This window comes from Hypanus sabinus, chromosome 17 (genome assembly GCF_030144855.1).
Source record: "Hypanus sabinus isolate sHypSab1 chromosome 17, sHypSab1.hap1, whole genome shotgun sequence".
NCBI classification, from domain to species: domain Eukaryota; kingdom Metazoa; phylum Chordata; class Chondrichthyes; order Myliobatiformes; family Dasyatidae; genus Hypanus; species Hypanus sabinus.
Window position 1 is genome coordinate 14,859,892 of NC_082722.1, and position 21,601 is coordinate 14,881,492.

Consider the following 21,601-nt stretch of genomic DNA (forward strand, 5'->3'; position numbering starts at 1 on the left):
ATACATCTCATCTTAAATAAAAGATATAGAGATGCACTTTGGCAAACGTTTAACTTCTAAACACGTATGGGCTAGCTAGACCCTGCAACAAGTTCTCCTCACTCATGCTACGTGAAGAGATTAACACATTCACATTACTCCGTTACATTCAAATTCAGTAATAAAATAAAGCAAGCTAAAATAAACTTTTACACTATATTACTTTGTAGTTAAATTATTAGAAGGCTAACCTATTAGGCCAATAAGGAGCAAACACGAGGAAATCTGCAGATGCTGGAAATTCAAACAACAACACACACAAAATGCTGGTAGAACACAGCAGGCCAGGCAGCATCTATAGAAGAGAAGCGCTGTCGACGTTTCGGGCCAAGACCCTTCGTCAGGACTAACCGAAAGGAGCGATAGTAAGATTTGAAAGTAGTTGGGGGGAGGGGGAATTGCGAAATGATAGAAGACCAGAGGGGGTGGGATGAAGCTAAGAGCTGGAAAGGTGATTGGCGAAAGTGATACAGAGCTGGAGAAGGGAAAGGATCATGGGACGGGAGGCCTCAGGAGAAAGAAAGGGGGAGGGGAGCACCAGAAGGAGATGGAGAACAGGCAAACAACTAAATATGTCAGGGATGGGGCAAGAAGGGGAGGAGGGGCATTAACGGAAGTTAGAGAAGTCAATGTTCATGCCATCAGGTTGGAGGCGACCCAGCCGGTATATAAGGAACTTAATAAGGAACCAATAAGGAACTTGGTACAACCACGCTACCTTTCTCGCGAAAATCTAAAGTATCCACATGTAAAACATGTCAAATTGCCAATATTCTAGATTTACAAACACGTGTAAATGAATTGACATGGATATTATCAACTACTATTTTCCTTTCCTCCCAAAACCTGGGAAAAGCATTTGAACGTCGTTCTCTTTAGAACGTGGTAACTTTTCTTTCCGGTGCAAAATGTCACCGTTTTCTCTTTGTGACACAGGCAGCTATTTTAGCATTACCAAGGTGAATACATAAGTGCATTTCAACAATAGAAATTATATTCAACCGTCACCTGACTACATTTACACAGTTTAACCTGCTAAGCTAGTTTTATGTGTCGAAAGACGAGGAAATCTGCAGATGCTGGAAATCCAAGTAACACACACAAAATGCTGGTAGAACGCAGCAGGCCAGGCAGTATCCACGGGGGAAAAAGGAGTACAGTCCACATTTCAGTCCGAAACGCTTCATGACAAGTTGTGAAGCCAGAATAGATGCATGCGCATGCGCCCTTTCTTCCTTTACGAGCTGAACTTTTCATGTCGCTTATTCTGATTGGCTGCCTTGTTACCGTGAGGACGTAAACTGTTCGAAAAGACGCTTCATTTAGTCTGACCGAAGAAGCATATTGACTTCCCTTTTTAATATAAATTGGTATAAAACGAATGAAGTGAGAAAGTAGCGGAGGGATATTCCGATTGTGCGTTTATATATGTTTGGCGCTGGCAGGCCGAGTAGCGTCTATCCAATCAGCTACCGCTTAATGCAACGCACCCACGACCTCTGCAGAGAGTGCGCCTGCGTAAGTTCGCAGTGGCTGCTGGGAGCCCAAGTTGCGGTCGCGGGCTGAATGACCGCGCACGCGCAGTGCTCGACATGAGTGGGGAAGCGGTTTGATTTGTACCGATCTCCGGCCTTGCGCTGTAACCCGGGCAACCACCCGAACTCGAGCTGGGCAGCGGGTAGGCCCCTGCATCCACCCCCCGCTTCTAGGATGGCAGTTTCGGGACCGACGAAAATCGCTTGGAAGCTCCGTAAGTCGAGAGGCAGCGGGGGAGAATAAAGAAAGGATGGAAGTAGATGGGGATCAACGCACACAAAAGGGGAGGGGTAGGATTTAAACGGGTCAGGCAGCATCTGTGAAGGGATTTAGTGAGAAATAGCTACAAAAACAGACCAGACAGAGAGGGAAGCGAGGTGGGGTAGATAGAAACTGGGAGGAGTGTCGGGGAACAAGAGTTAAGGGAGTGAGAGAAAAATGAGAACTGGGAGGAATAAGAGATTATGCGAAGGATTGTGAAGATGATTGCAAACGGGGATCTTGGGCTTTCTAAGTAGAGGCACGAAATACAAAAACTATGTAAAACAAAAACTCAGCAAGTCAGGCACTATGTGGGAGAGTCAATTTTTGAGTCTGCAAACCTGTTGGATCTGGAAAAATAAAAGATCTTCATTTGGAGTGAAGGTGTGGGAGGGATAACGAGGTAAAACAGGTTGAAAGGGGAATGTGTTTTTTTAACTCAAGAGTGGTGGATCCTTGGAATGTATTGCTTGGTATGGTGGTAGAGGTAGATTCCCTCTAGAGGCTTGAAAGAGTTGTTTGGATAGGCACATGGATGTAAGGGTGTGGACATTGTGTAGGTAGGAGGAATTGGTGTCTGGATGTTCTTGATTTGCTTTTTAGCTGGTTCAACACAACATTGGGCTTCCTGTGCTGCCCTGTTGTATGCAACATTAATTTGGCCTCAGCTGAAGTATTTTGTCCGCTTCTCAGTGTCACTGGATGTAATGTGAATTTTTGTTTTCTGTGGATATGAAAGAGATTTATTAAAGTAATATTGAGGCAAAGGATTTTAGTTACATGGATAGACTGGAGAAGCCAGGATTATTCTTCCTGGAGCAGAAAAGGCTACAGGGACACTTGATGGCAGTTTATAAAATTGTAATGGGTGAAAGCATGGAGAGTAACCTCTCTTTAAAGGAGAGACATAGAATGAAGGTGATTTGGAAATGAACTGAAAGTGAGGTGAGGGGTTATATAGTGTCCAGAATAGCTGTAAATGTGGATTATCTTGTTCTATTCAAAGGCAAGCTGTCTGAAAGGAAAGAATTCGCAGAACTGTGGAGGGAGGATATAAGAGTATGATAAAAATCAGGATTTCACGAGTCCCATCAATGACATCAAGATGTATGATTCACTGGTACCTTCCAGTGTTTAAAAAAGCTCTGTGTACCACTACCAGTGTCATTGTGGGTTGCTAAGGTTATTGTTTGGAGTTGCCATTCAAAATGCATGGCGACTTCCTGCGATGTTTCTTGTAGACAGTATGAGCTTCAGTGAAGATGCACCTGTGGTGGAATGAATAAATTTAAGTAAATTATGGGGATGGTGGCCAAGTAGGTATAGTGCTTCAAATGTGAGAATATCTGCAGATGCTGAAAATCCAAAGCACCACACACACAAAATGCTGGAGGAGCACAGCAGGCTAGGCAACATCTATGGAAAAGAGTACAGTTGATGTTTTGGGCTTATCAGGACTGATAAGAAAGGGAAGTCAGAGTAAGGTGGAGGGAGGGGAGTAAGTAGTACAAGGTGGTAGGTGATAGATGAAACTGAGAGGGGGAGGGAGTGAAGTAAAGAGCTGGGATGTTGTTTGGTGAAAGAGATAAAGGGCTGGAGATAGGAGAGGACAGAAGATCATGTAAGAAATGGAAAAGGGAGGAGCACCATAGAGAGGTGATGGGTAAGAAAGGAGATAAGCTGAGAGAGAGAGAAACAGGAATTGGGAATAGTGAAGGAGGGGAGGGGGTGGGCAATTACAGGAAGTTCGAGAAATCGATGTTCATGCCAAGAGGTTGGAGACTAGACAGAAGGAATATAAGGTATTGTTCATCAAACGTGAATGTGGCCTCATCATGGCAGTCAGAATGGGAATGAGAAGTAGAATTGAAATGGATGGCTCTCGGATCTTGCTTTTTGTGGTGGACGGAGCATAGGTACTCTGAAGCTGTCTCCCAGTCTACATTGGGTCTCACCAATGTACGAGAGGCCGCACTGGGAATACTGGATTCAGTAGAAGATCCCAACAGTCTTGCAGGTATTGTGCTGCTTAGAGTTGTACAGTGCAGATATAGACCTTTCAGCACATTTCATCCATACTGACAGTGATGCACAACAATGCTACTCCCAGCTGCCTACATTTGTCCCTACCTACATCTTTCCTATCTAGGTACCTCTTCAAATGACTATTAAATATTGTAATTGTGTCATCTTCTATAATTTTCTCTGGCAGTTTGCTGCATATAACCACCACCTTCTCCTTTTTAAAAAAAAACTCCTTTAAATCTCCTTATGCCCTCTAATAATAAACTCCCCCATAATTTGATAAAAATCTATATGGACACCCCCTCAGCCTTCTAAATTCCAGTGAGGATAAATCTTAATATCTCCCTCTGTAAAACCCTCAGTCCCAGACCTCACTTCTGTACTCTTTCTAATGCTGCCACATTGTGTGGTGATCAGAACTACACAACACTCCTAAGTACAGCCTGACCAATGTTTTGTACAGCTGTGACATAACATCCCAACTTGCATCAGCCAGTGAAGGCCAGCATGCTGATTCCCTTCTTCACTATCCTGTCCTCGTGTCACCGTTTTCAGGAAGCTATGAACTTGCACCTGAATGTCCTGTGCACCAACACTCCAAAGGTCCCTGCAATTACAAGTTCAAGTTTAATGGTCATTCACCCATAACTGAATAGCCATGAATTCAGCCAAATGAAACAGTATTCCTCCGGGGCCAAGGTGTGAAGAAATTCTGGTTTAAGACAGTTCCACGACTACTTGCTGGTGGGTAAATTAAATGAAGGAAACAACTAAACACTTTATTAATCACACTTTTTCTGGTAAACAATCATTGCAAACAATAGCCTCTAGCTTCCCTTTTGGAGTTGAGCTTTTGAACCACCTGTACAAGTACTGGGGTCCAGCCCTGACAGTGGGGAATGAGCTGAAGTTTGGCCATTGTTGGAGTGGACTTGGAGGCAATTTGATGTGGCAGGACCAAGGCGAACACAGGAGAGACAGAGTCTCGGTGGAGCCTGGGTCCGAGAGCAAGATGTGAGTTGAGGTTTGGACAGCTTTAAGTCCTGGGCCAGATTGAAAAGGTCAAGGTGTCGCAGCCGGAGAAGGGCATTGGGCTGCTGTTCAGCTTGCTTCTCAGTGAGGTCAACTAATCTCTGCACTGAACTGAGGCTGTGGCCTGCAACTAACTAACTAACACATGAATTTCAATTCTGAATGCTATTTGCTTTTATTTGCACAACTTTTTTTTCCTCTTTGCACATTGGGTGTTTGATGGTTTTCTTTTGTTTTAATGGGTTCTTTTGGGTTTGTTTTGTGGCTGCCTGTAAGCAGATAAATCGCAATGTTTATGTATAAAGTATTTTAATAATAAATGTACTTTGAAGTTCAAACTTTGGAAACACTACCAACAGTCATACACTGCACAAGGCACATACAATACAAGTAAACATGCAGTCACACTTATATATAGTCCAAGTCCCTAGGTGACATGTCCTGTAAATTGGGTATGTTCAGCAAGAACAAGCGGTTCTTGCACATTTGCAATCCAGCTTGTCATTCCACTGATTGACCATTGCAGGGCAGCACCACTGGTTAGGGCCAGCCCCCACCCAGCGTGGATGCTGTGCTACACTTCTTCCAGCATCTTCTTTCCTGGACTGCTGCAATGGCAAGCCCATGGCTTGAGGCCTGGTCCGTACTACAACTGAGGCCGTGCAGCTCCCCTGTCGCCTGTCTTGTGGATTTGCAGCATCTTACATGATCAATGTCCAACAGGGCCTAGCAATCGCAAGAGAAGCATCCAAGACAATCCTTGCTGTTAAACTGCACACTGCCTTTGTGCACTATCTCCAATGCCTTCCTGTAGCAGCCTGCAATGAGATCTGCACTAAGTCCAGATCCTCCACCAGCGAGCATCTCTCTAATGGGTGGACCTGCAGTACATGAAATTCTTAATGTCCAGCATTGTCCTGCGATCATAAAAAAAGACAAAAACACTTTGGTTGACCCAAGAGTCTGCTGTGTTTAAGCATGGTACCGTCTTACTAGAAGTAAGATTTTAGTTATCAGTTATATTTATTTCACATATCCTGTTAGGATTAGATGTCCCAAAATGCATTATTTTGCACTTATTTGGATGAAGGGACAGAATATACAAGTATTTGGATGAATAAGACTTGATAAGGGATAGCCAGCAGAGCTTTGTACTTGGTAGGTTGTGTCTAACCAGTCTTACAGAGTTTTTCAAGAAGGCTAGCAAAAAGTTTATGAAGGAAAGGCAGTTGATGTTGTCTACATGGACTTTAGCAAGCCTTTGACAAAGTTCTGCACAGGGGGTTGGGGTGGTCCAGGTGATTCAATTGCTTGGCATTCAGGATGAAGTAGTCAATTGAATTCAACATTGGCTTAATGGAAAACACCAGAGAATGGTTGCCTCTCTGTCTGGAGGTTTGTGTGTTGCAGGTATCAGTGCTGGGTCCGTTGTTATTTGTCATGTAAAATAATGATTTGGATCACAGTGTGGTAAATTGGATCAGCAAATTTGCAGATGACAGCAAAATTGGGGGGTACTTCAGTTCAGCATTTAACACAATCATCCCTCAAAAACTGATTGGAAAGCTGAGCCTACTGGGCCTGAACACCTCCCTCTGCAACTAGATACTAGACTAAATGACTGGGAGACCTCAGTCAGTCCGGATCAGAGGCAGCATCTCCAACACCATCACACTGAGCACGGGGGCACCCCAGGACTGTGTGCTCAGTCCACTGCTGTTCTCTCTGCTGACCCATGACTGCTCGAACCACCTCATCAAGTTTGCTGATGACACATCAGTCTCATCAGCAAGAACGACAAGTCAGCTTACAGAGAGGAGGTGCAGTGGCTAATGGACTGGTGCAGAGCCAACAACCTGTCTCTGAATGTGAACAAAACAAAAAAGATGGTTGATGACTTCAGGAGGGTATGGAACGACCACTCGACGGCTCCTCAGTAGAGATCGTTAAGAGCACCAAATTTCTTGGTATTCACTTGGTGGAGAATCTCACCTGGTCCCTCAACACCAGCTCCATAGCAAAGTAAGCCCAGCAGCGGCTCCACTTTCTGCAAAGGCTGAGGAAAGTCCATCTCCCCCCCCCGTTCTCATCACATTCTGCAGGGGTTTTATTGAGAGCATCTGCATCGCTGCCTGGTTCAGAAATTGCACCATCTCGGATTGCAAGACCCTGCAACAGATAGTGAGGTCAGCTGAGAAGATCATCAGGGTCTCTCTTCCTGCCATTATGGACATTTACACAACACGTTGCATCTGCAAAGCAAACAGCATTATGAAGGACCACACGTACCCCTCATATAAACTCTTCTCCCTCCTGCCGTCTGGGAAAAAGCACCAAAGCATTCGGGCTCTTATGACTAGACTATGTAACAGTTTCTTCCCCCAAGCTATCAGACTCCTCAATACCCAGAGCCTGGACTGAAACCAACTTACTGCCCTATTGTCTAGTTTATTATTTATTGTAATGCCTGCACTGTTTTGTGCACTTTATGCAGTCCTGGGTAGGTCTGTAGTCTAGTATAGGTTTTTTCTGTATTTTTTTTTTTACGTAGTTCAGTCTAGTTTTTGTACTGTTTCATGTAACACCATGGTCCTGAAAAACATTGTCTCATTTTTACTGTGTACTGTACCAGCAGTTATAGTTGAAATGACAATAAAAAGTGACTTGACTTGTCTAGTGGACAGCAAGGAAGGCTATCAAACTTTGCAGCAGGATCTGGACAACCTGGAAAAACGGGCTGAAAATATTAACGCAACCACGTGCAAGATGTTACACTTTGAGAAGTCAAACATGGGCTATATATATGTGAATAGGAGAGCACTGAGTACTGTGGTAGAACAAAAGGATATGAGAATTCAGATCCATAATTCCTGGAAAATGGCAACACAGATAGATGGGTTTGTAAAAAGAGCTTTTAGCACATTGGCCTTCAGAAATCAAAATACTGAGTACGGGAGTCTGGCTGTTATGTTCAAATTGAATAGGATATTGGTGAGGTCTAATTTGGAGTATTGTGTGCAGTTCTAGTCACCTACCTACAGGAAAGATATCAATGAGTTTGAAAGAGTACAGAGAAAATTTATAAGGAAGTTGCAAGGACTTGAGGACCTGAGTTACAGAAACAGAAAACCTACAGCACAATACAGGCCCTTCGGCCCACAAAGCTGTGCCAAACGTGCCCTTACCTTAGAACTACCTAGGCTTACCCATAGCCCTCTATTTTTCTAAGCTCCATGTACCTATCCAGGAGTCTCTTAAAAGACCCTATTGTTTCCGCCTCCACCACTGCCGCTGGCAGCCCATTCCACGCACTCACCGCTCTCTGCATTAAAAAAAACTTACCCCTGACATCTCCTCTGTACCTACTTCCAAGCACCCTAAAACTATGCCCTCTCATGCTAGCCATTTCAGCCCTGGGAAAAACCCTCTGACTATCCACATGATCAATGCCTCTCATTATCTTGTACACCTCTATCAGGTCACCTCTTGTCCTCAGTTGCTCTAAGGAGAAAAGGCTGAGTTCACTCAACCTATTCTCATAAGGCACGCTCCCCAATCCAGGCAACATCCTTGTGAATCTCCTCTGCACCCTTTCTATGGTTTCGACGTCCTTCCTGTAGTGAAGTGACCAGAACTGTGCACAGTACTCCAAATGGGATCTGACCATGGTTCTTAATAGCTGTAACATTACGTCTCTGCTCTTAAACTCAATCTCACGGTTGATGAAGGCCATTGCACCGTATGCTTTCTTAATCATAGAGTCAACCTGCATAGCAGCTTTGAGTTATAGGTAAAGGTTGAATAAGTTGGGACTTTATTCCCTGGAATGTAGGAGAATGAGGGGAGATTTGATAAAGGTATACAAAATTATGAGGTGTAGTGATAGTGTAAATGCAAAACAGACTTTTTCCACTGAGATTGGGTGAGAACAGAACTAGAGGTCATAGGTTAAGGGTAAAAGGTAAAATGCTTAAGGGGAACCTGGGAGCTTCTTCACTCAGAGGGTGGTGCAGTGTGGAACAAGCTGCAAGCGGAATTAGTGGATGCAGTTTCGATTGTAACATTTAAAAAAAAGTTTGGATAAGTGCATAGATGAGAGGGAAGGGGTGTGGAGGACTATAGTGTAGGTTGATGGAACCAGGCAGAATAACAGTTCAGCTTGGATTACATGGGTTTAAAGGCTGGTTTTGTGGTGTAGTGTTCTGGCTCTTAAGTTCTATCTGGCACCATTCTACCAAACCTTTCAGCTGATTAATGTCCCTTTGCATCCTTTCACAACCTTCTTTACTATCTAATACTCCACCAAGTTATGGGTCACTTCATCTACATTCTCTTCCAAGTCATTTACATACATGACAAACACTGATTCCCTGCAGAATACCATTGGTTTTAGACATCCAGTCAGAAAAACATCCCTTAACTATATCCTCTCCATCTTGTCACCAATTCAGTACCATAATCTTCTGGGGCACCCCACCAAACAGGACTTTGCTAAAGGTTCTGCCAAAATTATGCAAATCATGTCCACCACCCTGCCTTCATCAATTTTCCTTGTTGGCTCCCAGAAACAAAGCCATCAGATTTGTGAGATAGAATCTCCCTTGTGTAAAACTTTGCGTGCTTCTCATCGGTTCCTACCTTTCCAAGTGAACTTAATTCTTGCTGCTTAGTGTTTTTATCCCCCAATAATTTCTCTGCTATTGATGCAAGACTGTAGTTTCCTGGCTTACTCTTATTTTCCTTTCTTTAGCTAGCCTCCTGTCTTCTGGTACCTTTCCTGTAATGAATGAAGATTCCTATTAAATCACCCCCCCCCCCCCCAACCCATCCTAAGGGTAAGCTCTCTAGTTTGTGATTCTCCAACTCCAGGGAGAAACATTGTATGCATTCATTCTATCTACTCCCCTCATGATTTCATGCATCTCTGTAAGATCACCCCTCAATCTCTTGTGTTCCAATGAATAAAGTCACAGCCTGCTCAAGCTCTTTTCATACATCAGTCCCTCATGTACCAGAAACAATGGTGTAAATCTCCTCTGTACTCTTTCCAGCTTAATAGCATTTTGTGGCGACCCATTTCCTAGCGTATCCGAACCGACTCACAATTAGATAGCCTATAGGGGTTTGCGAGCACAGAGCTTTGGAGCCTCTACGCCATGGGGGGCCGGTTGACAGAGGCTTAAAAGTGAGGCTGAAGTTTTCGAATAAAGTTTTTTCCTTCGACTGCAGTTACCGACTCCGTGTCGTAATTTTAGCGCTGCGTGTAGCACACCGCTACAATTGGTGACCCCGACGGTCCAAACGATTTTTGGACCAGAAATGACCGACGCCGCCTCTGTTCATGCGGTTTCGTTGAAACTGCCAGGTTTCTGGACACAGCGCCCGGACCTATGGTTCCAGCAAGCCGAAGCCCAATTCCACGTTCGCCAGATCACCTCGGAAGACACCCGCTACTACTACGTGGTGAGCTCCCTCGACCAGGACACAGCGGCCCAGGTCGCGGAGTTTGTACAGTCGCCCCCGGCAGACGGCAAGTACACGGAATTCAAAGCCCTGCTCCTCAGGACTTTCGGACTCTCACGGCGCAAGCGGGCTGCCCGTTTACTGCACCTGGATGGCTTGGGCGACAGACCTCCATCGGCTTTAATGAATGAGATGTTCTCTCTCGCCTCATGTTTGAGCAGGCATTCCTGGAGCAGCTGCCCGAGGACATCCGCCTGCTGCTGTCCGACGCGGATTTCAGTGACCCCCGGAAGGTGGCAGCCCGGGCGGACTTGCTGTGGAACGCCAAAAAGGTGAGCCAAAAAGTCCATCGCACGGATCTCCCAGCCCCGCTCCCGGCAGCAAACCAGTCCAGGCCCGGCCGCAGAGCCCGCTAACCCCCGGCCCAATGAACACTGGTGCTTCTACCACCAGCGGTGGGGTGCAGAAGCCCGCCGTTGTCGCCCGCCCTGCAAGTTCCCGAGAAACGCCAGGGCCAGCCGCCGCTGATGGCTACGGCGGCTGGCCATCGGGATAGCCTCCTGTATGTGTGGGATAGAAGGTCGGGACGCCGGTTTTTGGTTGATACTGGGGCTGAGATCAGCGTTTTACCTCCGACGAGTTACGACACCCGCAGCAGGGCACCGGGTCCCCCCCTGAGGGCCGTGAATGGCAGCATCGTAAGGACCTATGGCACCCGCCAGGTGCAGCTACAGTTCGGCTCCAGCCAGTTCACGTGGGACTTCACACTGGCCGCCGTAGCCCAACCGCTTCTGGGTGCGGATTTTTTGCGGGCTCACAGCCTGCTGGTCGACCTGCCCAGGAAGAGACTGGTACACGCCGAGACCTTTCAGACGTTCTCCCTGGGTGCAGCCCAGTTGCCGGCCCCTCACCTCGGCTCCATCACGCTGTCCGACAACGACTTCACCAGGGTCCTGGCGGAGTTCCCATCGGTTCTGGCACCGCAGTTCACAGCAGCCATGCCCAGGCACGGCGTACAGCACCACATCCCGACCCAGGGACCACACCTCCATGCCCGTGCTCGGCGGCTTCCCCCGGACAAGCTCCGACTGGCGAAGGAGGAGTTCCAGAGGATGGAGGAATTGGGGATCATCCGGTGGTCCGACAGCCCATGGGCCTCCCCCCTGCACATGGTGCCCAAAGCGACGGGGGGCTGGAGACCGTGCGGCGACTACCGCAGGCTGAACGAGGCTCCCACACCGGACCGCTACCCTGTGCCGCACATTCAGGACTTTGCGGCAAACCTGCACGGCGCACGGATCTTCTCCAAGGTAGATCTCGTCCGGGGATACCATCAAATCCCGATGCATCCTGACGACGTCCCCAAAACGGCTCTCATCACCCCATTCGGCCTTTTCGAGTTCCTCCGCATGCCGTTCCAGCGGTTAATGGACGCGGTGGGACGGGACCTGGACTTCGCGTTCATCTATTTGGATGACATCCTCATAGCCAGCGGCAGTCGTCAGGAGCATCTGTCCCACCTCCGTCAACTCTGCGCCCGACTGAGTGAGTACGGTCTTACAATCAACCCTGCCAAATGCCAGTTCGGACTCGATACCATTGACTTCCTGGGCCACAGCAAACACCTGCGACCACCCGAGCTTAAGTACAGTGCTTTCGACCGGGAACTGTTGGCGCTCTACCTGGCAATCCGGCATTTCAGGTACTTCCTAGAAGGTCGGCCCTTCACCGCGTTCACGGACCACAAACCGCTTACCTTTGCGTTTACGAAAGCATCCGACCCCTGGTCATCCCGCCAGCAACGCCACCTGTCCTACATCTCTGAATACACGACGGATGTCCGGCACGTCTCGGGTAAGGACAATGTCGTGGCGGATGCGCTCTCTCGCCCTACCGTTCATGCCCTTTCCCAAGGGGTAGACTTTGAGGCACTGGCAGAGGCGCAGCAGGCGGATGAGGAGATTCCGAGTTACAGGACCGCAGTCTCCGGTCTGCAGCTCCAGGACCTCCCCGTGGGCCCGGGTGAGAGGACCCTACTCTGTGACATCACCACCGGCCAGCCCCGTCCAGTCGTCCCGACAGCATGGCGGCGCCGCGTTTTCGACTCCATTCATAACTTGGCGCATCCCTCCATCCGGACAACTGTCCGGATGGTTTCCAGCAGGTTCGTTTGGCACGGACTCCGCAAACAGGTCAGTGAATGGGCCAGAACGTGCATGCACTGCCAGACGGCCAAGGTGCAGCGGCACACCAAAGCCCCACTGCAGCAGTTCCATCCCGCCCACCGGCGTTTCGACCACATTCATGTGGATATCGTGGGCCCCCTGCCAGTGTCGCGCGGAGCGCGTTACCTCCTGACTATTGTGGACCGGTTCACAAGATGGCCAGAGGCGATCCCGCTCACCGACACCACCTCCGAATCTTGCACCCGAGCCCTGATCGCCACCTGGATATCTCGCTTTGGTGTACCAGCCCACATTACCTCCGACAGAGGCGCCCAGTTCACCTCCAGCCTGTGGTCAGCTATGGCCAGCCTTTTGGGGACTCAGCTGCACCACACAACTGCCTACCACCCACAGTCGAACGGGCTAGTGGAGCGTTTCCACCGTCACCTGAAGTCGGCCCTCATGGCCCGCCTGCGAGGAGCCAACTGGGCGGACGAGCTTCCCTGGGTCCTACTCGGCATCCGCACAGCGCCCAAGGACGACCTGCACGCCTCGTCGGCCGAGTTGGTATACGGCGCGCCCCTGGTCATCCCCGGGGAGTTCCTACCAGCCCCAAGGGGGCAAGTGGAAGAACCCGCAGCAGTCCTGGGCAGACTTCGCGAGAAGCTCGGTAACCTGGCCCCCATACCCACTTCACAGCATGGGCGGCACCCGACCTGCGTACCCAAAGACCTACAGACCTGTAAGTTTGTGTTTGTACGAAGGGGCGGGCATCGGCCACCGCTGCAGCGGCCATATGAGGGGCCGTTTATGGTGCTCCGGAATAACGGGTCCACGTTCGTGCTGGACGTTGGGGGGAAGGAGGAGGTTTTCACGGTGGACCGCCTCAAACCTGCCCATGTGGACCTGGCGCAACCGGCCGAGTTTCTGGCGCCTCGGCGCAGAGGCCGACCTCCCAAGCAGGTTCTGGCCCAGACTGTGGACATTGGGGGGTGTATCGCCGGTTCTGGGGGGGGGTTATGTGGCGACCCATTTCCTAGCGTATCCGAACCGACTCACAATTAGATAGCCTACGGGGGTTTGCGAGCACAGAGCTTTGGAGCCTCTGCGCCATGGGGGGCCGGTTGACAGAGGCTTAAAAGTGAGGCTGAAGTTTTCGAATAAAGTTTTTTCCTTCGACTGCAGTTACCGACTCCGTGTCGTAATTTTAGCGCTGCGTGTAGCACACCGCTACAATTTTTTCTATAGCAGGCAACCTAAAATGAACACAATATTTCAAATATGCTCAGAGTAGAGGAACAACACCTTGTATTCCATCTAGGCAGCCTCCAACCTGGTTTTAAAAAAATCCCTCCCCCTTCCTTCCTCTTCTGTTCCCCACTCTGGCCTCTTACATCTTCTCACCTGGCTATCGCCTCCCCGGTGCCCCTCCTTCTCTCTTTCCTATGATCCAGTTTCTTCTATCAGATTCCTTCTGTTCCAGCCTTTACCTTTTCCACCCACCTGGCTTCACCTATCTGATTGAATCCTGTGTGCCAAAAGCCTTCTTGACTACTCTGCCTACCTGTGATGGTACTTTTAGAAATCCATGTACTTGTAATCCTATGTCTCTCTGTTCTACAACCTTCCCAGGATGCTGCCGTTCCCTGGGATTGTCCTACCCTTATTTTCCCAAAATGTAATGCGTCACACTAAACATTTTATCGCCCACTTCTGCCATTTTAACAGCCACTTTCCCAGCTGTTCTGTAATGTTTACTTGGCTCTGTTAAACTGAAGCTATGAGCTGCTCCAGGCTTCGTGTCTGTGGACTCACTTTTGTTCTGAATGTTACTTGCTTGCTTTTATTGTCTGCACAATTTGATCTCCCTCTCCCTCCTCCCCCCACATTGGGTGTTTGGTCTTTTTTTATGGGTTCTATTGGGTTTCTTGGTTTTGTGGCTGTCCGTAGGAAGACGAAACTTGAAGTGGTATAAGGAATACATACTTTGATAATAAATGTACTTTGAACTTTGAGCTGTTCATGGCACTACCTATTTCAGTGTATTTTGCAAATTTACGAAGCATGTCTCGTATATTATCCGAATCATTGAAATTAAAGACAAAATATAATGGGTCTAATAGCAAACCAGAAAGCGCACCACTTGTTATAGGACTTCGGTCCATTGACTGGAGTCTGTAACTAGCGGTAAAACTTTGTGTGAAGTAGCCTTGTTTATTTATGTTTGTTATAGATCTGCATTAACAAAGCCTTGGACTAAATGGAAACAGGTGAGCAAGGAGATAAAACTAGATTTGTGAGTGGAATAGTGTAGGAAAGTGGTATTTTCAGAAGAGAATTTATAGGAGAGATTTTAAAGTTGAGCTTCTATGTATGGAATAGATTATTGATGGATGTTATACGAATTATAACACTTGATATATTTTGATCAGAGAGCAAATTGATTTGGTTGTTTATGAATTACAGATTGTATTGAATTGCTAGGTGACGTAAGATGTACATTTGTTGGCGTGGCTGTTGTTTTTCTTATGCCTCTTTACCAACTTTTTGAGTTTTATTGTTAAAGTGGCTAAATTGCTAAGAGATATCAAATTGATTACTGATATTCTTTTACCTCTCCCATATAGAGGAGTTTGTTGCACATGCTGGAAATGTAACCTGTCTGGTGTTGGGGAAGAATTCGGGCAGATTATTGGCCACTGGTGGTGAAGACTGTCGCGTCAACTTGTGGTCAGTCAGCAAACCAAACTGTATTATGGTAAGCTGATAGATGTTGGTATAGTGGTAACATTTTCCAACACTGAATTTATATAAAATTGTGTAGTTTTGCTTTATGGCTTTGCCCTCAAACTAGAAAGGAAATTACACATAGTACTTTCACAAGCCATATTAATCCATGGCTAGGATTTGTAAATATTGGCTACTGGCGAACAGTGAATGCACCTGATATTGTAGTTAAGGTGCACTAGCATTTTTAAAATTGGGTTGTATTTTCATCTAACATGTTCCAAGTGGTGCATAAACTTTAGATTTTTGATGATTTCAAAGGGTCAACATTGCAAAAGACAGATTGTTAATTTATTGTCTATTTTTGTAATTGTAAATTACTTTTACATTACTGGCTTTGTTTATCTGTATTTTTAATGTTTTTTAAATTAATAAAATGCAATCTTTTTAACAGCTGAAGTGTTTTGTGTACCACCCAGTTTTTTTTTCTTGAACACACCCATGAGTTCTAGGGAGTCACTGAACTGCTAACTTCTTTGAATGAATAAAGTTTATTTTTGAACTGCTGACAAATAGTTGCACTTCTACAAAAAGATTTGATACTATTGGGAAATTTTGTGGAATATAATTGGTTGGTTGACTCCTAAATTTGTTAAAAGTTGTTATATGTATTTAAATGACGATAATAATTTAGTGTGGTCCTCTAAACTGGAATCCTGGACTTTTAGCTATATGTTTCAAATGTTGCATTCCTATTAGCATGCATGTATGTAGCCTTATTTTTGTACAGCCTAACAATGCCTGTTTAAAAGAGAAATTTCACTATAGAGTCTTACAGGTCACAACTCACCAGTTGAATGCATTCAGTTTAAAGACTCCGAGGAGTTGGTTGTTGCAGGCTCACAGTCTGGATCACTGAGAATATGGGATTTGGAAGCAGCTAAGAGTAAGTTATTGCTTATTCTTGTAAAATTTAATATACATTTTTAAGACAGTTTTTCACTTGAAAGTTCTTATATAATCTCCATCAAAAAAAATCTCAAATTATCATCACTGTCTAGCCAGCTACCCTATTTCCTATTACATAAGGAGAACAGCTATTGTCCGAAAATACTTGAAAATAAAGATAGCATTTGCAGTCTTCTGTGGAAACTGTTATTAATGAATGAATTTAAGTGTGCCTTTAAATCTATCCAAGTATTTAATATTGCAACTAAACTAAATTCTGTGTTCTTAATTCCCATTTGCCCTTTGTTCAATGCATTTAACTGTGTTTTGTAAACAGAGATAATTAGAATCTATTTTTCTGTTTTCTCAAAAGTTTCGGCAGCTTGGATGTCTCAAATCTGGTCTGGCACATGTTCAGGGACACTAAACTTTTTAAAGTTCAGCAACACATCACTTTGTCAGATCTGTATCTTCTTTTAAGTCTGCTACCATTTTAAATGGTGTAATGACAAAAGTGAGTTTCTCTACTGAATTAGTCTGGTCCAGTTTTATTGGTTTCTCTTTATATCCAGGTGCAGCATATGAAGATTGTAAAGGCCAATAATGGCCAATTCTTGTACCAACATAAAGATATTACATGTTTTCAGCTTTGTTCAATTGTCTGAAAAGTTTAAGAAAGAGTAATTTTGAAGGAAACAGTAGCACTTTTCTAGGATTCATATCATGAAGGTTCCAGTAATTTATTCTAGGAATATTTTTAAGAAATGCTACATTTTAAGTCCAATTGTTTGTCAGCATCAGGAAGGAGAAAGCAAATGCTATACAGCATCTTGATATTAACTTCTGACTTTTGGTGAGCAAGAAAAATGTAGCAATGCATTATGTCACTTTTCTTTGTCTATTCAACAATTTTTCTAAAAAAAAATCTTAGTCGTGATAATTAAAAATTTGAAAATACCAGATCGAGAAAATGGAAAATTGCACTATTAATAGAACACAACTGAGTTCCGTGTTCACAACTGAACACAACTAAAGTTAGCTGTACAAAGTTGTATGGAATTATAATTGTACATTCAAATTAAGAAGTTTACAATTCAACTCATGAAACTAAGTCACAATTTTAATCACAAATGATTAACTTTATGGATAATTCATTACTTGGCAATGAGTGTGATAATGTATTAACATTGTTAATTTTGTTTTCTTTCCAAGTCCTTCGAACACTGTCTGGTCACAAGGCCAACATTTGCAGTTTAGACTTTCATCCTTTTGGAGAGTTTGTGGCCTCTGGTTCTATGGATACCAATGTAAAGGTGCTGTATAAAACAGAACAAGTAAAAGTTAATTGTAATTTTAAAAGAAAATTTTTGGAGTAAGAAAAGACTGACTACTTAAGGCTGTCTCTGGATACAGCCCACAACAATTTTAAATATAGTTCATCACTTTTCTCCAGAAACCCATGCAACTGTCTGCTGACTTATTTTTGTTGTTTGATGGTGTTGCCTGATAAAATGTTTTCAAGACTCATTCACTCTTCTGTAAAAGCACAATATGTCATGGTGGTAATTATAAAGCATCTTTCATGTCCATGCTGACAAGTAGACACCTATCCATTTCCACCTTTGGATACAACTCTCCTCATCCTTGAGGACATCTGCAAAATGCAATTATCTCAGGAAGGCGGCATCCATCATCACAGACACCCACCATTGGGGCTGTTTAAGTTTTTTACCATCTCAATGTTGCTGTTAGCCAGGACGTACAGGATCTTGAAAACCTATTCATCAAGGTTCAGCTTCCCCACTGATGCTGGGTTTTTGAGCTGATCTGGAAAATCTCTAACACTACCTTGGACTATATTTCTTTTTCTCTCTCTCAAGTTGCACGTGTATCATTATATTTTGTTGTGTAAATTGTTTAATTTCTGTTAATTTTTTCTTATGCTAACTTACATTTGTCATTTTTGTAATGTGCTTCAGAAGAAAAAATCATGGCATTTATGCCTTGTTTAAGTTTATCATAAAGCAAAATTTGAAATACATGACAACTGTTAATTTTGCTCTGTTTCTGTTTCTAGTTGTGGGACATTCGGAGGAAAGGATGTGTAATGACATACAAGGTGAGTGCAATAACAAATATACCAATGGCAAGGAAATTTTCTTTCAGCTGTTGGGAAAGCTAATTACCTAGAAATCACTTGTAGTGATCTTTGACCAAAGGAAACATATTTTGACATGGTGCTTATCAGAAAACAATGTTGAAGGCCCACAGTTAATTTATTCTTTATTATGCTGTTGTATTGGATTTGGTTGTCAGAGGCTATTTGAGATGTATGCCATTGGGTGCATTTAATAGGTAGTGGGAGCTTATCTCCACTGTCTCCCCCAGCTATGACAACCTTTAAGGAACCAGTTTCTTATGTTTAGTGGTTCAGTGGTTCAATTTAATATCAGAGAATGTATACAGCAAACAACCTGAAATTCTTACTCTTTGAGGACATCCATGAAACAGTGATAAGGTATGTTAACACTTCGTTAAGCAGTAGCAGCTTGTTTTTCTGAAAGAAACTGCTGGTGATCAATAGATGCACTGATTTTGTTATTCAATGCTGAGCAATATTTCTTCTTGAAGGTAGCTAGGTAGGGTTTCAGGATGCTTATCTCCTTGTGCACTCATGCATAGAGATAGGACAGCTCCAGTCTGTTTTGTTAATTTAGGCCATTATGCCTATTTTGAAATTTGTCTTTTGGTACTGTCAAGACAGACAGACATACTTTATTGATCCCGAGGGAAATAGGGTTTCGTTACAGTCACACCAACCAAGAATAGTGTAGAAATATAGCAATATAAACCTTAAATAATTAAATAATAATAAGTAAATCATGCCAAGTGGAAATAAGTCCAGGACCAGCCTATTGGCTCAGGGTGTCTGACACTCCGAGGGAGGAGTTGTAAAGTTTGATGGCCACAGGCAGGAATGACTTCCTATGATGCTCAGTGTTACATCTCAGTGGAATGAGCAACAGCTAAGTCCAGTTTGGTATGTGTGTGGGGGGCGGGAGTATCTGAATGAATACATCTGTGTTGTAAAGGCAGTTGTTAGTTGGTGGATCAGGCAGGAAGGAATAGTCACAGACAGACTGTTCCTGTTTGAGCGACTGAGTAAGCCCTGGGTGCTTTGAATACAGAGTTCATACTTATATGGTCTCTGAGTGACTTTATCTCCTAATATTAAAAGACGAATAATGATTTTTAGTAAATCCAGTCTGGTCGACAGAGATAATTTGAGGCAATATATTCTCCAATCTAGTTGCCAATATTTTAGAAAAAAATCTTGGAATCCACATTCAGCAAAGATATAGGCCTATCTTTTTTTGTCAGTTAATTTATAGAATCTGTTAAAGAATCAAGTTTGATTTTCCATGAGGGTTTAAATCATTTCCTGAAGTGGAATACAACCAGACATCTTTTTCAATCCATTTACTTTACACCCAGAACCAAAGAACATTACAGCACAGAAACAGGCCTTTTGGCCCTTCTTGGCTGTGCCGAACGATTTTTCTGCCTAGTCTGCACCTGGACCATATCCCTCCATACACCTCTCATCCATGTACCTGTCCCAAGTTTTTCTTAAATGTTAAAAGTGAGCCCTTCATCCGACAGTTCATTCCACACTCCTACTACTCTGTGTGAAGAAGCCCCCCCCCCATGTTCCTTTTAAACTTTTCCCCCTTCACCATGTCCTCTGGTTTTTTTTTTCTCCCATAACCTCAGTGGAAAAAGCCTGCTTGCATTCACTCGATCTATACCCATCATAATTTTATATACCTCTATCAAATCTCCTCTCATTCTTCTATGCTCCAGGGAACAAAGTCCTAACCTATTCAACCTCTCTCTGTAACTCAGTTTCTCAAGTCCCGGCAACATCCTTGTAAACCTTCTCTGCATTCTTTCAACCTTATTAATATCCTTCCTGTAATTCGGTGACCAAAACTGCACACAATACGCCAAATTCAGCCTCACCAATGTCTTATGCAACCTCACCATAACATTCCAACTGAATCTTAATAAGAGTGAACTCTTCCCATTAAATATGCAGGTTTCAATTTATAAACATTTACCATTCCGATTGGTTACAGATTATTTTACTTGGGTGTTAAAATTACTAAGAAGCATAAGGATTTATTTAAGGTCAATTTTTTACCTTTAATTAATCAGGTTAAACAATTGCTTACTAAATGCATTAAGTCCCCATTGTCTTTATCACTGATTGATCGAATCAATGCTATTAAGATGATTATTTTACCTAAATTTTTATACTTATTTCAAGTGCTACCAATTTTTATTTCAACAATCCTTTATTGATATCGTTGACTCTAAAATTTCTTCATACATATGGCAGAATAAAAATCCTAGCTTAAGTAAAAAATATTTACAGGTCAAAAAAGAATGGTGGTTTGGCATTGCCAAATTTAAGATTTTATTACTGGGCAATTAATATCCGATATTTAATATTTTGGACAGAGGATTTGGATGTAATTCAAAGTCCACAATGGGTAAACCTTGAATGTAAATCCCTACAAGGGTTTTCATTGGTTTCTATTTTAGGGATCTCGCTTCCCTTTGTTCTTTTTAAATTGAATAAACAAATGGTTAATCCAATAAATATACACTACAAATATGGTTTCAATTTCATAAATTTTTTGGCTTCAACGAATTTATTCTATCAAGCCCTATTATATATCTAATTTCTTTTTTCAACCCTCTGTTATGGATCAAGCCTTTTTGGTATGGAAAACAAAGGGTATAACATGTTTTCTTGACTTATTCTTGGATAACTGTTTCATGTCTTTTGAAAAGTTGTCTAATAAATATAATCTGCCCAGGTCCCATTTTTTTGATATTTACAAATTAAAAACTTTTTGAATAATATGTTACATACTTTTCCAAATTCATATCCAACTGATATCACGGAAATTTTTTTTAGGTTTAATCCCTTATCAGAAGGGTTTAATAGCAACTATTTATGATATGATTATGAAAATACAGCCAGGTATATCAGATAAAATTAAGAATGAATGGGAAAGGGAACTTCAACTTTCTTTACCTACAGAGAAATGGGAGAAAATTCTCCAATTAGATAACTCTTCCTCTATACGTGCTAAACATGCGTTGATACAATTTAAGGTGATGCATAGGGCCCACATGTGTAAAGACACGCTAGCTCGGTTTTGCTCTCATATAAGTCCTGTCTGTGATAGATGTCACTCTGAGGTAGCTTCATTGACTCATTTGTTCTGGTCTTGTCCTCTTTTGGAGAAATAGTGGAAAGACATTTTTGATATTATTTCAACGGTTTTGCGTATTGATTTACATCTTCATCCTATTACTGCAATTTTTGGCTT

The 21,601-nt window shown here is 43.7% G+C and overlaps 1 protein-coding gene across 2 annotated transcripts in view; it reads left to right on the forward strand.

The window, feature by feature from the left end:
• Positions 1-1,576: 1,576 nt before the first annotated feature.
• Positions 1,577-21,601, forward strand: part of katnb1 (katanin p80 (WD repeat containing) subunit B 1) — a 72,129-nt gene continuing 52,104 nt past the window's right edge. The window contains exons 1-5 of one of the 2 annotated variants that reach the window (XM_059992572.1): positions 1,577-1,789; positions 15,149-15,279; positions 16,077-16,194; positions 17,409-17,509; positions 18,274-18,315. In XM_059992572.1, coding sequence (XP_059848555.1) covers positions 1,750-1,789; positions 15,149-15,279; positions 16,077-16,194; positions 17,409-17,509; positions 18,274-18,315 — 432 coding nt within the window. In that variant the 5' untranslated portion in view covers positions 1,577-1,749. Of the gene's footprint in view, positions 1,790-15,148; positions 15,280-16,076; positions 16,195-17,408; positions 17,510-18,273; positions 18,316-21,601 lie in introns of those variants that run through there. The other variant, XM_059992573.1, reaches the window with a different exon arrangement.